The 15142-nt window shown below is 41.4% G+C and overlaps 1 protein-coding gene across 1 annotated transcript; it reads left to right on the top strand.

Annotated features, from left to right (window-relative positions):
• The first annotated feature begins 167 nt into the window (after positions 1-167).
• LOC139376395 (BTB/POZ domain-containing protein KCTD5-like) lies at positions 168-9148 on the top strand. The gene is made up of 6 exons (XM_071118939.1): positions 168-840; positions 1120-1228; positions 3738-3829; positions 4081-4176; positions 4340-4465; positions 5039-9148. The coding sequence occupies exons 1-6, from the start codon at positions 487-489 to the stop codon at positions 5066-5068; spliced, it is 807 nt and encodes a 268-aa protein (XP_070975040.1). The 5' UTR covers positions 168-486; the 3' UTR covers positions 5069-9148.
• Positions 9149-15142: the final 5994 nt, after the last annotated feature.

The raw sequence follows: 15142 nt of genomic DNA on the forward strand, positions 1-15142 counted from the left end.
AACATTTTAGATATAAAATGCTTTAATTAAAAGTACTTCGTATACGGAGATTTACAACATCTCCAACAGAGAACACATTTATAATTTTAAATCTCTATTGTATGACCGACAGCAAGCAGAATAACATTTATATTTATTCATTAACTCTTATTTTGGAGGGAGAATACGACAACCGGAAGTATACAGTAATGACGTTACAACCCGGAAAGATTGCCCTCTTCTGTTAACGTTTGAATAAACAAGAATGACCCATTTGTTTTAGGAAAAGATTGCAAGCGACGTGTCAAACATATATAGTTTATTTCAACTAAGTAATATCGATGTCTTGTTTAGTGTATTTATGTGTGGAAATTATCGAATGTGTGTAGCAACGCCCTAATGCCAGCCACCTTGTTGGGGAAAAAGAGCCCCGTTGTGTTTACAAATCGATAAGCATTATTGTTACCCTGAAGTGTAATAATAGTGGTGTTTTTTGACGAAGAAAATATGGCCGAATTGCATGTTGTGGAGCAGAGTGTTACTGCCACAATAGAACAAACCGAGCACCGTGATGTCCGAGGCTCTGTTCGGCTGGCTGCTTCGCCCACTCTCATGGTTTCACCGCGGAGTAGCTTGCCTACCAGTCCTGGGGTGTCGAGTACTAGTAGAGCGGTGTTTGGGTTCCCAATGAAGAGCAACCTCAGTTCCCCATCGGAGCAAGCCGAGAAGCCAGAATCCCGCTGGGTTTGCCTAAATGTCGGTGGAACCTATTTTGTCACAACCAAACAGACATTGTGCAGGGACCCCAAATCGTTCCTGTACCGATTGTGTCAAGAAGATCCAGATTTGGACTCTGACAAGGTAACATATTCTATAATAATACTTTTTGGCTTAACGTTCTATCATGAATCAAGGTGCATCAATGTAGCATTCATAATGCACTGCCGCTCATCACGCACGAGATGACACCCAAACACTTTAAAATGCCTAGTTAAAATGTTAGACAATTGTAACACTCATTAAAGTGTAATGCTCAGTCATTTTACAATAATGCATTATTTTATGTGCATGTGAAGAAGCACCAGAGAAACCTTTATCTGACACTCAAATATGTAATACACACTTTTATAAATATCCTAGGACGAGACGGGTGCTTACCTAATCGACAGGGACCCCACATACTTTGGCCCCATTCTGAATTACCTGCGGCATGGGAAACTGATCATGGACAAGAACCTGGCAGAGGAAGGTAAGACTGTATAAATGGTCCCCAAAGTGTAAAATACAACCCCTGTCACACACCATGCTTTATTTAGAAGAAATGGGATTCTGCAGATGTGTGATACAGGCCGTTGTCCAATGGTTAGTATCATTTAAACAAAACAAAAAAAAATGCACCTTTTATTTAACCAGGTAAGCTAGTTGAGAACACAAGTTCTCATTTACAACTGCGACCTGCCCAAGATAAAGCAAAGCAGTGCGACACAAACAACAACACAGTTGCACATGGAATAAACAAGCGTACAGTCAATAACACAATAGAAGAAAAAAAGGTCTATATACAATGTGTGCAAATGGCGTGAGGAGGTAAGGCAATAAATAGGCCATAGTAGTGAAGTAATTACAATTTCGAAAATTAACACTGGAGTGATAGATGAGCAGATGGTGATGTGCAAGTAGAAATACTGGTGTGCAAAAGAGCAGAAAAGTAAATAAAAACAATACGGGGATGAGGTAGGTAGATTGGGTGGGCTATTTACAGATGGTCTATGTACAGCTGCAGCGATCAGATAGCTGATGTTTAAAGTAAGTGAGGGAAATATAAGTCTCTAGCTTCAGCGATTTTTGCTATTTGTTCCAGTCATTGGCAGCAGAGAACTGGAAGGAAAGGCTGGGGCCAAAGGAGGTGTTGGGTTTGGGGATGACCAGTGAGATATACCTGCTGGAGTGCGTGCTACGGGTGGGTGTTGTTATCGTGACCAGTGAGCTGAGATAAGGCGGTGCTTTACCTAGCATAGACTTTTAGATGACCTGGAGCCAGTGGGTCTGGCAACGAATATGTAGCGAGGGCCAGCCGACTAGAGCATACAGGTCGCAGTGGTGGGTGGTATAAGGGGCTTTGGTGACAAAACGGATGGCACTGTGATAGACTGCATCCAGTTTGCTGAGTAGTGTGTTGGAAGCTATTTTGTAAATGACATTGTCGAGGATCGGTAGGATAGTCAGTTTTACGAGGGTGTGTTTGGCGGCATGAGTGAAGGAGGCTTTGTTGCGAAATAGGAAGCCTATTCTAGATTTAATTTTGGATTGGAGATGTTTAATATGAGTCTGGAAGGAAAGTTTACAGTCTAGCCAGACACCTAGGTATTTGTAATTGTCCACATATTCTAGGTCGGAACCGTCCATGGTGGTTATGCTATTCGGGCGGGCGGGTGCGGGCAGCGAATGGTTGAAGAGCTTGTATTTGGTTTTACTAGTGTTTAAGAGCAGTTGGAGGCCACAGAAGGAGGGTTGTATGGCATTGAAGCTTGTTTGGAGGTTAGTTAACACAGTGTCCAATGAAGGGCCAGATGTATACAGAAGGGTGTCGTCTGCGTAGAGGTGGATCAGGGAATCGCAAGAGCGACATTGTTGATATATACAGAGAAAAGAGTCAGCCCGAGAATTGAACCCTGTGGTACCCCCATAGAGACTGCCAGAGGTCCGGACAACAGGCCCTCCGATTCGACACACTGAACTCTATCTGAGAAGTAGTTGGTGAACCAAGCAAGGCAGTAATTTGAGAAACCAAGGCTGTTGAGTCTGCCGATAAGAATGCGGTGATTGACAGAGTCGAAGGCCTTGGCCAGGTCGATGAAGACTGCTGCACAGTACTGTCTTTTTTCGATGGCGGTTATGATATCGTTTAGTACCTTGAGCGTGGCTGAGGTGCACCCGTGACCAGCTCGAAAACCAGATTGCACAGCGGAGAAGGTACGGTGGGATTCGAAATGGTCAGTGATCTGTTTATTAACTTGGCTTTCAAAGACTTTAGAAAGGCAGGGCAGGCTGGATATAGGTCTATAACAGTTTGGGTCTAGAGTGTCACCTCCTTTGAAGAGGGGGATGGCAGCTTTCCAATCTTTAGGGATCTCAGACGATATGAAAGAGGTTGAACAGACTGGTAATAGGGGTTGCAACAATGACAGCGGATAATTTTAGAAAGAGAGGGTCCAGATTGTCTAGCCCAGCTGATTTGTATGCTTCCAGGTTTTGCAGCACTTTCAGAACATCTGCTATCTGGATTTGGGTGAAGGAGAAGCTGGGGAGGCTTCGACAAGTGGGGTGCGGAGTTGTTGGCCGGGGTTGGGGTAGCCAGGAGGAAAGCATGGCCAGCCATAGAGAAATGCTTGTTGAGATTCTTGATTATCGTGGATTTATCGGTGGTGACAGTGTTTCCTAGCCTCAGTGCAGTGGGCAGCTGGGAGGAGGTGCTCTTATTCTCCATGGACTTTAGTATCCCAAAACTTTTTGGCGTTAGAGCTACAGGATGCAAATTTCTGTTTGAAAAAGCTAGCCTTTGCTTTCCTGACTGACTACGTGTATTGGTTCATGACTTCCTTGAAAAGTTGCATATCGCGGGGACTATTCCATACTAGTGCAGTCCGCCACAGGATGTTTTTGTGCTGGTTGAGGGCAGTCAGGTCAGGAGTGAACCTAGGGCTATATCTGTTCTTAGTTCTACATCATGTGACTAAACTACTGGTTGTATCTCTCAGGTGTCCTTGAGGAGGCGGAGTTCTACAATATTGCATCACTAGTAAGGCTGGTCAAGGAGAGGATACGGGACAACGAGAACAGGACATCTCAGGTATGTCAGGGAAATGCAGACATGATGAATGGAAAGGCCTTGGACCGGGATGGATGATGCCATTGCTGTTGTGAAATAACACATGCTAAACCAAACACTAAAATGTCAGAGGATGAGTGTGTTTACAAGTCTGTTAGTGTGTATACTGACACACTCGCACACATGGCACTGTTCAAAAGCTAAACATTTACTGGCAAGTTAACCCTAATGTGTACAGGTGGCTTTTATTGTAGTGTCTGTTTTTCTCTCAGGGCCCAGTGAAGCATGTGTACCGGGTGCTGCAGTGCCAAGAGGAGGAACTCACCCAGATGGTGTCCACAATGTCAGATGGCTGGAAGTTTGAGCAGGTGGGCCTAATAGTCCTCATGTCACACTTGTCTTTAAATCCATAGGTCATTGGTGGTAAGTCTGGTTATTTTTGAAATCTCAAACTTTGCCTAAAATTTCATGTGAAGATGACTTTTAAGCTAATTTACAATCCCACTTACCCTTTCCCATTTCCCCTCACAGCTCATAAGCATCGGCTCGTCCTATAACTATGGCAACGAGGACCAGGCTGAATTCCTGTGTGTGGTTTCCCGGGAGCTCAACAACTCCACTAACGGCATTGTTATCGAGCCCACTGAGAAGGCCAAGGTGAGATCAGCATTTGAGAGTGTCTGGAACTCATGTGTTGGGCATGAAGTCAGAAGATTCTCGCTTGTAGGTGTAACATCAAAGTTTTTCAGGCGTTTCCGACTTCAAAAGTGGTCTAATGTGTAGATTGAGCTGCACTGTTTCCTTCAAATAAGATCATGAAATTAGCCGGTGCCTAATCTCAGAAACCCAGAACTAAAGTCTTGCATAATTATGTCAGATGCTCGATTAGGTTCTGGGGGCAGATGTGTTAGAAAAAGATATAAGAACGAGGAATGGAAGCAGACCTGTAGCTCCACTCCCCTCTGCAAGTCTATGGGCAAAAAGTCCCCTCTCCTTCCTAAATTCGAAAGACGCGAACACCTGCGAAACTGTGATTTGTCCAAATGATCAGTGACGAAAACACCTGAGCATCGTCGCATCCCACAGTCGGTTGACAAATGCTACGATACCATTTATATTACGTGCTTCTGTCCGTGAGAGATTAGCCAGTGCCTATCTCTCCCATTCATTTTGGATTGAGGTGTATATACTGTTGCTGGATCTAGACTGACACGCTTTCTCTCCCTACAGATCCTCCAGGAGCGAGGTTCACGGATGTAAAGAGACTCCCAGGCCTGAGCTCACCCTTCTCAGCTCATGTGACATTTCCTGACGTCTCCTGCACCACCTCAGCCATGGTTCATATCTTTACCCCTTCCACCACCAGCCCCACTCCCCCTTTCACCTCCCCCTCCTCTGGGTGTGCCTTTCCACAGTGGGGGGGGGGTTCCCATCCTCCTCGCCTACAGTGCTACAACATAACCCCATTGCCATTTCTTATTCTCAGTTATATTCGTGTGAACATTTTGAGGGATTCTGAAGAGATGACAATAGAGTATTTATTATTAAATGTAATACCTTTTGTCATAAGTTTGATTTTGAAGATTCCGGTTTTGCCCCTTGTCCATAGTGCATCCACACAGAGCTAAATCATTGTCACTGTCCTCATTCAGGTGATCACACAGCTAATGGGGAGCCGTTTCCTTTTCTGTCTGGCTTTGTTGACTCGGTGGAAATCTCCTCAGGACTTTCAAAGGACAAAAAAAGAAAGCCGAAAAATCTACTGACTGTGACCTGCCCCCTTCTACAACCCTGAAGATTCACCTATGGGGTGAGAGGATGCTGTAAGCAACATAGCTCACCCTCTGACCTCCACTCCCAGTCCTTACATCTCCACAGCTGGAGCGCTAAGACAGTTCATAGTTGCTTGGGAGGCTGAAAGCCGAGAGGTGGGGCTAAGGACAGAGAAGTAAGTCACAGGAATATTCTACAGCCCTCAAATTCAAATCTGGACCTCAAAGCCAGTTCTACTGCTTTTTTTTTGTTTTTCTTCCCCTCTAATCGTGGACTGATTTTTAACCTGGGACACCAGGTGGGTGCAATTAATAATCAGGTAGAACAGAAAGCCAGCAGTAGTCCGGACCTTGTTGGGTAAAATTTGAACACCCCTGTTCTACAGCATCTCTCTTTTGGTCTTCTTGTGCAGTCAGTCCTGCTCTCACAGCAACTCTTGCCCAATAAGACCAGACGATAGTGGGGAGATACAGACCCTTGTCTAACAGAGGCTCCACCCCACCATAGTTCATCAGTGACTTCCACTGCTGAGCATCCATCACACACATTTTCTTTTGGCTCGGGTCAAAGTCCTTTCTCACCAGGAGGGCACATATTTTCTTACAGCCGTACTAAGGATGTTTCAGTGCAAAAGAAAACACACAACTTAAAAGACTAAACCACACACACATGTACACAATTGTCAGGCATGTGAGGAATATAAATCTATATATAATGAAATTATATGGAGAAAAAAAATGAATGCAAATGATGTAGTTATTCATTTCTGTTTCATAGTTGTTATATTTGTGTAGTATGGTGAGTTCTATTCCGTTGAGCGAGGAAATGTCACTCCTAAACCAATTTTCCTGAGGTGTTTCCCCCAATGACAAAGGTGTACGTTTGTGTATGTAGTGCCTCTGCTATTCATCAATTATTGAAATTATGATCAGCGACCCAGTTTTTCAGCGACACAACTTCTAAGTAGATTTTTTTTGTTACTTATAACCCTTTCAAATGATCCTTCTCGCAGATATACTATTATGTTCTCTTGCATATCTTAGAATTGTAATCGGAGATTAAAGAGACGGGTTATTGGATAAGCTTTTATTTGACATCGAAAGATGGTATGTGTCATATACAGTGGTCTTGTGACCCTGTTGGACTTGTATCCATCTGTATGATGCCTCAAAGCCTAGGTTCTCTTTTCCCTCTGGCATTGTTTCATTTTCATGCCAAATGCCACTCACTCTGCATTTGCCTGTTACACACCTTGGTGTACATTCAGTTAACAGCTTTGCTTAACATTTTGCAGTATTTACTGTGTTAATTCTAGAGTATGCTGAAAGGAATGTTTTAAATGCATACGTTTGGATCTTTTTATAGAGTAGACGTAACCACAGGAACATTGGGTACTGAAAATTCTGCATGGATGTGACTTCAGCTTTCGATTTGTTACATTGGGGGAAAATAAGGAAATTATACCTTGTGTCTCACAGTGTCACATCCCTCTGTGCCAACCAACAGTGATGGGTACCTAGCTTGTCTGGAGTATACCTCTTATTGTTCACATATCATTGTCCCAGGAGTAAATCCTGGCATTGCCCCATTTGTAATACTTCTGAAAAGTTCAATTTATTCGGTCAATCTGACTGTGTACTTAAAAGAAGTACCCCACAGGTAACCAATATCACATCATTTTTGTTTTACTGGCGTCACAAAATCCATACACCTTTCCTGTGTATAATGAATATTTGGTGCAATTATGTTATATCAGCATGATTTAAGAATGCGTTCGGCTTAAAACACACAAATAATTACCTGTGCTGTTGTCATGCTCCATGACTGTTTTATCAGACTCTAGAGCTCTGACAATGTTGCTGTGACTTTTATTTCTCCTCTTGGAGTGGATGTTGTGCAATTCTACTACGAAACTGGGACAAAAGTGCAGTAGTGCACGGACTGTGCTGCTAGAAGAATGCCTGACTGTCTGATAGAGAGACACCTTCTCCTCTTTGGGCCTTTTTCAAAGCTCCCAGAGGTTGTTCTATTTCCCTTTGTCGTGTCCAGTGTTGTGCCTTTGACCTGTGTTGTGCACAGTTGTGCCCCCCCCGTGGTTTATGAGGCTCATATCGGAAATGAAAAGCTACAAGACACAGAGGGACTCGCGTTGAGTGGTCCTCGGTTGGTTCAATCTCCCATTATTAGTCAGTGAGAGGAAAAAGCCCCCTGGAATAGACCTTTACGAGTCTATTATTGTCAAGACTAAGGCCTGTTTGTTCATGTATAATGCAGATTATCAAACTTAACTCCTTTTCTTTTAATGCCAATACTTTTTAACCAAGCCTCCCGTATTGACCCCTGTAGCTCCTGAAACTTTGCCTGTGTTTGTCGCTGCATTCTTCCAGTTTTCTTTCCTGAAATGTGTGTAGACTGTAGGTGTGGTTGGGTTTGTAAGTTTATCCCACAACCGAGGCAGAGAAAAGGAGACCGTAGTTGTAATCAAAGCAGTGCCCCAGTATATCTTAGTAAAAACCAGCAGTGCTCTTTTCTTTTGGAAAAATGGCGACTGCATAAGCCACGTTTATTTGGCTTTCTCTCTTGAATTGCATGTTTAAGGCAATTTATGCTGTTTATTTTGATGCCATGATAACTATACTGACAGTTGTTTTACTGTATTGTTTGCATTCACTTTTGAAGCACTTATTTTTACGTTCAGTGAACCCAAATGTCTCCTTTTGACATTTATTTGTTTTGTTTATACTTGCAGATTGATTCATCCGATTTTGAAAGGCAACTTTTTATTCGGATAAAAACGATCATTGCAAAAAAAGAAAGTGTTCCCCCATCACTGTACTATTCAGATATTTGTGCAATTTTAACAAATCATCAAAAAAATACTCTCATTCTGGCACGTAAAAACATGAGAGCATGCATTGTACTAGAGATTTATGTACTGGAATTTGTCTGACCTCTGTGTTAGTGCAAGTGTATTTGGTGCATGGTTGGAGAGCAGAGGGAAGGCATGGCTCTGTGTTAGGTGTAGATTTTTTTGTGTGGAACAGTGGGTCTGCAACTAGAAGTATTCTCTAATCATGCTTTGTTTTTATGTTGTTTTTGTATCCTGTCATGTCAAATTAACCGTAGGCCTAGCTAAAAAAAAAAATTAAAAAAAAAACTAGCTTAAAGTTAACCTCAAATTAACATACACTCTTTGTCAAATGAAAACTGAACAAAACTGCATACCCCAACCTTGGATTTAGTATCAACTCAAACTAAAACTCCACATGCAAAATGAAAAGGATCATTTGAATCCTGGCTCATTCTGCCATAGTTAATCTGTAACACCTGCATGCATTTATAAACATACACATACACATTTAGACGTACTGAAAATGTCAACTATTAACAGTTATTTTAACTGTATTCATTTATCAACAGTATTAATGTCAAATGTGATTATTGTCAATGGAGACTGTGGAGAACGAAACAACTTTTTGTCTGATGTCCTTTTTGCTTTTATTTATTTTATATTTTGGAATTTTGTCTACCAATGCAGTTTCTTTAAATGTAACATTTTTAACAAAATCCAGTCTGGTTTTTAATCATAAAATGTGTCTGTGTTTTAAAATGTGTGTGGTACAGCTGTCTACTAGCCCCAATGGTTCCGCCAAACCCAACGGTTCGCCAAGGTTTACATCGTCTGGCCTTGTGCAATACACTCCTAACCCCAACACTACAAAGCTGAGGTGTTCCACACAAGGCTCCGTTCCAGATGAAAAAGTAAAAAAGCTGACCCCCCCCCCGGAAAATGTAGGACGCAGAGTAATGGAGGGGTTATACTATAACTGAATAAAAGGGGTAATTTGGGGTTAAGGGAAACAATGGCCATGTAAGCATTTTTTGTCTGAAAACACAGAAGAAATGTGTATATTAACACTGAAAACACACCTATACATGACAAGAAAGTATGTAAACCTATACTTGATGTGAAGTTTATGCTCATCGTTCATCTTCTCCCTCAGTGATGCTCGGATGAATTTGGGGGGTATATCTGGAAACTTGTTTTGCACAGTTCCTAGAAATCCAAATCGGGTCAAAAGTAAAACATTTTATGAGTTAATATATGGGTTTTGCCACTGGAAATCACTTTCTAGTGCTGCATTAGGATCTAAATGTTTCCCATACCAATTATCAGTTTGACTTTTCCCTCATCAAGGGCCGGCTTTGCTGAAGTCCCTTTATTGGCATTTCCAATTTTTGCAGATAATCTATAGGTAGCAATCACCTGTCTCGCAAACAACCACAGCCAGCTCTTTAACCATGGTTGTGCTTGGAGGTGCCACCTCTACCGCAGGCCTGCAGCATGGCATTACTTATGCCCAAAGGGGTAATCCCCTCTGCCGATGGTCCTGGCTGTATAAATGTTAACATAATCATACACTAATATCTTAGCACTGTTCAACGTTGAAAGTTGACAAGTACAATTTCTGAATGGCTAATTAAGCACTTACCTTTGTAAGTGGTTGGGCAGTGACCTGAGAGGGTAGAGGCTGGGGCACAGCTTCAAGTTTTAGAAGCAAGGCTACTCATGAGATTGAAAAACAGATACAAATAAACCTCTTTTCAATTCAATCATATGAAAGGAGCGAGAGACAGACAGAAGAGAGAGACATTCAGATGATTCCTTAATAACAACACAAACATGCCTATAGCAATACATACCTCTCTGCAGAGACAATGTTCAGGGTTTTCAGTTCCTGGTTTTGGACCTTCAACTGTTTCACCTCTTTTTTTAAGAGCCTTAATATCCTCTTCCTCCTCTTCCTTAGCCTTTTTTTCCCTTTCTGTGATCTTCTCCATAAGGAGAAGATCCCTTGTCCCGTCAGCAACCTAATCAGTCAAAAGTTTAACGTGAGAAAATAGAAGCTCCTAGATATTGAGAGAGCAATTGAATTATTACATTTAAGTATCTGCATAAGAATAAAAACTCTTGGGCCTACCTTTCTCGTCTTCTTTGCCTGATTGGTTTCAGTGCTGAGGAGAGTGTATGAGCGCTTGGTCGGTGTTTGCCTTTTGCGTTTGGCTTCCTCGTCCTTCCTTTGACTCTTAGGTGCGTCTAGTTTGAGTAATTTCCTCATCAATTTGTCTTTGTGCTCTATAAAAGTGGGAGTTGATAGACAGCAACAATTAGGCAAACATTACTTAAGCATTGCGATAATATAAGAGACACCAGCTTAACATATCCATGCAAACATTAGCGACAGACATAGGACAACCAGCCAGACAGACATGTGAGAGAGAACCGATGTCACATAAGTTACAGACAGAGTGAAACCTACCACTTGTTTCAATCACTTTGGCAGGAGAACTCTTGTCCTCCCACACAACATGCACTATTTCCCCCAGGTGGAACTCCGCTTTGAGCATTTTGTTGTGAGGTACAATATCAAATTTGTGTGGCTCCTCCTGCCACTATTAGCATGGAGTAATCATTACAAAGGGGGGCAGTAGGTAGCCTGGCGGGTAGGAGCATTGGGCCAGTAACCGAAAGATTGCTGGATCAAATCCCTGAGCTGACCATGTAAAAATCTGTCATTCTGCCCCTGATCAAGGCAGTTAACCCATTGTTCCCCGGGTTCCGATGACATGGATGTCAATTAAGGCAGCCATCTGCACCTCTCTGCTTCAGCTTAACTTAACTGTATACAAGTTTTTTTTTTTTACATTGTATTTATTTATTTATTCAGAGTGTATATCAATGAGGGTGTTTCTTAAACTGTCAGCATGATATATAAATGCATTATTACATTGACTGAACTGTGGGCCTACTGAAACCATTATCAATTGTGTTGGTAATCTATCAAATTAAAAAAGCATATACTATATTTATTACATTGTAATTTATTACATTTCCCATCTGCTGATTTTAAATATATATATATTGCATTATATTTCAAAAGTCTATTTTCTCTGTTGTTACAACATACTGTATCTCAAATCCTGTAGGAATATCAAAATCCTGCAGTTTTTGGTTCTGCAAGATTGCTGCAGGAATGTACTTGGCCCTGCAGGTATTGCCATATCCTGTATGAATATCAAAATCCTGCAGGGTTCGGTCCTGCATGATACCTGCAGGAATGTTCATGTTTGTGCAGGGATTTTTGCATGAGAAGTCATACTCTCGCAGGAGTCCTGCGGGAGCACTTTTCCTGCAGGATTTTGTCACCTGCACAATCCATCACAAAAGGTTGAATTCCTGCAGGATTCCTGTAGGACTTTTTTGTAAGGGGCCAGTGTTTTTGGCACTCATTATATTTTTATGCAAATAAAAAAAATGCGGCATGCATTTTCAGAAAGAGTCACTGCAAAATATTAAAATATTTTGCCCACACCTCAATAGAAATGTGGTCAAATTTGCCATTGCACATTATTTTCGAAACTGACATGGCCCAGTTCCAATATTCCAAATCATACAGGAAATGAGGGTGTTTTAGTTCCAAAAAAAGTGAACTGTTTGATAAAAGTTAGATAACTCCCAATAATATACTGCACGCAAATCCTATAATCTCCTATTACATCTGAATTTAGTGTGAAATGTACACATGGTTGATAAATGAAGCCCCTGGACTCTATGTTATCACCTGAACTCTGGTGAAGTTGTGGTCCAAATTGTTGAGAACTAGGGTTCACCTCTATGGAGGACCAAACCTGCCATAATTAGAAATAAATTATTATGTTAATAAATCCACATATACAGTACATTTGGAAAGTATTCAGACCCCTTGACTTATTCAACATTTTGTTAAGTTACAGCCTTATTCTAAAATTGATTACATTGTTTTTTCCCCTCATCAATCTACACACAATACCCGATAATGACAAAGCAAAAACAGGTTTAGATTTTTTTGTGCAAATGTATTACAAATAAAAAAACATATCAAATTCACATAAGTATTCAGACCCTTTACTCGGTACTTTGTTGAAGCACCTTTGGCAGCGATTACAGCCTCGAGTCTTCTTGGGTATGATGCTACAAGCTTGGCAAACCTGTATTCAGTGAGTTTCTCCCATTCTTCTCTGCAAATCCTCTCAAGCTCTTTCATGTTGGATGGGGAGTGTCGCTGCAAAGCTATTTTCAAGTCTCTCCAGAGATGTTTGATTGGGTTCAAGTCCTGGCTCTGGCTGGGACACTCAAGGACATTCAGAGACTTCTCCCGAAGCCACTCCTGCATTGTCTTGTTGTGTGCTTAGGGTCATTGTCATGTTGGAAGGTGAAACTTCGCTCCCAGTCCGAGGTCCTGAGTGCTCTGGAGCAGGTTTTCATCAAGGATCTCTCTGTACTTTGCTCCGTTCATCTTTCCCTCGATCCTGTCTAGACCCGCCTTCCCTGCCGCTGAAAGACATCCCCACAGCATGATGCTGCCACCATCATGCTTCACTGTACGGATGGTGCCAGGTTTCCTCCAGACATGATACTTGGCATTCAGGCCAAAGAGTTCTATCTTGGTTTCATCAGACAAGAGAATCTTGTTTCTCATGGTCTGAGAGTCTTTTAGGTGCCTTTTGGCAAATTCCAAGTGGGCTGTCATGTGCCTTTTACTGAGGAGTGGCTTCCGTCTGGCCACTCTACCATAAAGGCCTAATTGGTGGAGTGCTGCAGAGATGGGTGTCCTTCTGGAAGGTTCTCCCAACTCCACAGAGGAACTCTGGAGCTCTGTCAGAGTGACCATCGGATTCTTGGTCACCTCCCTGACCAAGGCCCTTCTCCCCTGATTGCTCAGTTTGGCCAGGCGGCCAGCTCTAGGAAGAGTCTTGGTGGTTCAAAACTTCTTCCATTTAAGAATGATGGAGGTCACTGTGTTCTTGGGGACCTTCAATGCTGCAGACATTTGTTGGTACCCTTCCCCAAATCTGTGCCTACAATCCTGTCTCAGAGCTCTACGAACAATTCCTTCGCCCTCATGGCTTGGTTTTTGCTCTGACATATACTGTCAACTGTGGGACCTCATGTGTGCCTTTCCAAATCACTGTAGGATGTCATTGTACATAAGAATTTGTTCTTAACTGACTTGATTGTTTTAAATAAAGGTTAAAAAAAGCTAATAAAAATTAATTCCAATCAATTGAATTTACCACAGGTTGACTCCAATCAAGTTGTAGAAACATCTCAAGTATGATCAATGGAAACATGATGCACCAGAGCTCAGTTTCGAGTGTCATAGCAAAGGGTCTGAATACTTATGTAAATAAGGTTTTTCACTTTTCACTTTGTCAATATGTGTGTAGATTGATGAGGAAAACAATTGATTTAATCCATTTTAGAATAAGGCTGTAACGTTTAAAAAAATGTTGAAAAAGTAAAGGGGTCTGAATACTTTCCAAATGCACTCTAAATAGAAACATTTATAAATCAATAAATGCACACATAAATAAATGAAATACAAAAATAGTGACCAGTTCATTCCTTTTTCTCCACATATTTGTATGTATTAAATGATTGATCTTTGTATCTTCTAAATATTCACACTTTCATTCATTTATATATTTCATTCATTTATATATTTGTCAATCAAACGTCTGTGGGTGGACACCATTGGTTGATCAATGTCACTGTGCAAGGTCTTGCTTTTGCCTGGCTCAGATGGTCCAAAAAGAGAGATGTACAACCCGTAGATAGCTACATTAGCCCAGTTTTTCTGGCAAGTATGGCTGCAATCAGGCGAGCGGTAGCCAGAGACTTCACAGTGCTGTCTAACACAAACAACGCCTCTACAGATTACCTGTTTTTCGGTGTGGAGGCATGCATCAAAAACTTGTGTCAGCTAGCTGCAATTTGGAGGAAGTTGCCTAACGACTTCACCAGAGTTCAGGTGATAACAGAGACTCCTGGTGCAGCACAACATAGACAATTGGCCTCTGGGTCACCATAATCACAGTTTTTCAACTGGTCATTCAGTACAGCACTGTTTCAAAACTGAACGCACCCCAGGCAAATGCGCCGTGGCATTGATCAACCAATGGTGTGTTAGATACCACCCACATACGTTTGTTTGACACCCCTTAATTAACATATTGGAGGAAGAAATACAGAAATAATATAAATGAATAAAATGAAAGTGGGATTAATTATTTAAATAAGTATGTATCTATGTATGTTTGCATCATTTATCCATGTATCAATTAATATTTTTTATGCGTGCATTTATTTATGTATATGAATTTATTCATATATTTGTTTATTTATGTGTGCATTTATTCAATTATTTCTAATTATGGCAGGTTTGATCCCTCATAGAAGCGGCTTGTACAGTAATGCCAAATCGGATAAACTGTGCTGGCCATTCCTGAGCATGTAATGTAACCTTATACTGGTAAATATGACTGCTAGTTCAGCTCAGAGAAAATAAACCGTCCATCATACAAGGAAGTACACCTCACATTGTAATTTCTTTGACCACTCTATTTTTTTTTTTAAATGTCATAATCAAGCAGATTTTTCTACCCAGTACCAACGGACCAAAATATGACTATTCGTAATGCAATCTGTGATGAACATAACCGCATCAAGGCTCTTACATC

The sequence above is a fragment of the Oncorhynchus clarkii genome, chromosome 20 (genome assembly GCF_045791955.1).
Source record: "Oncorhynchus clarkii lewisi isolate Uvic-CL-2024 chromosome 20, UVic_Ocla_1.0, whole genome shotgun sequence".
In the NCBI taxonomy this organism is placed as follows: Eukaryota; Metazoa; Chordata; class Actinopteri; order Salmoniformes; family Salmonidae; genus Oncorhynchus; species Oncorhynchus clarkii.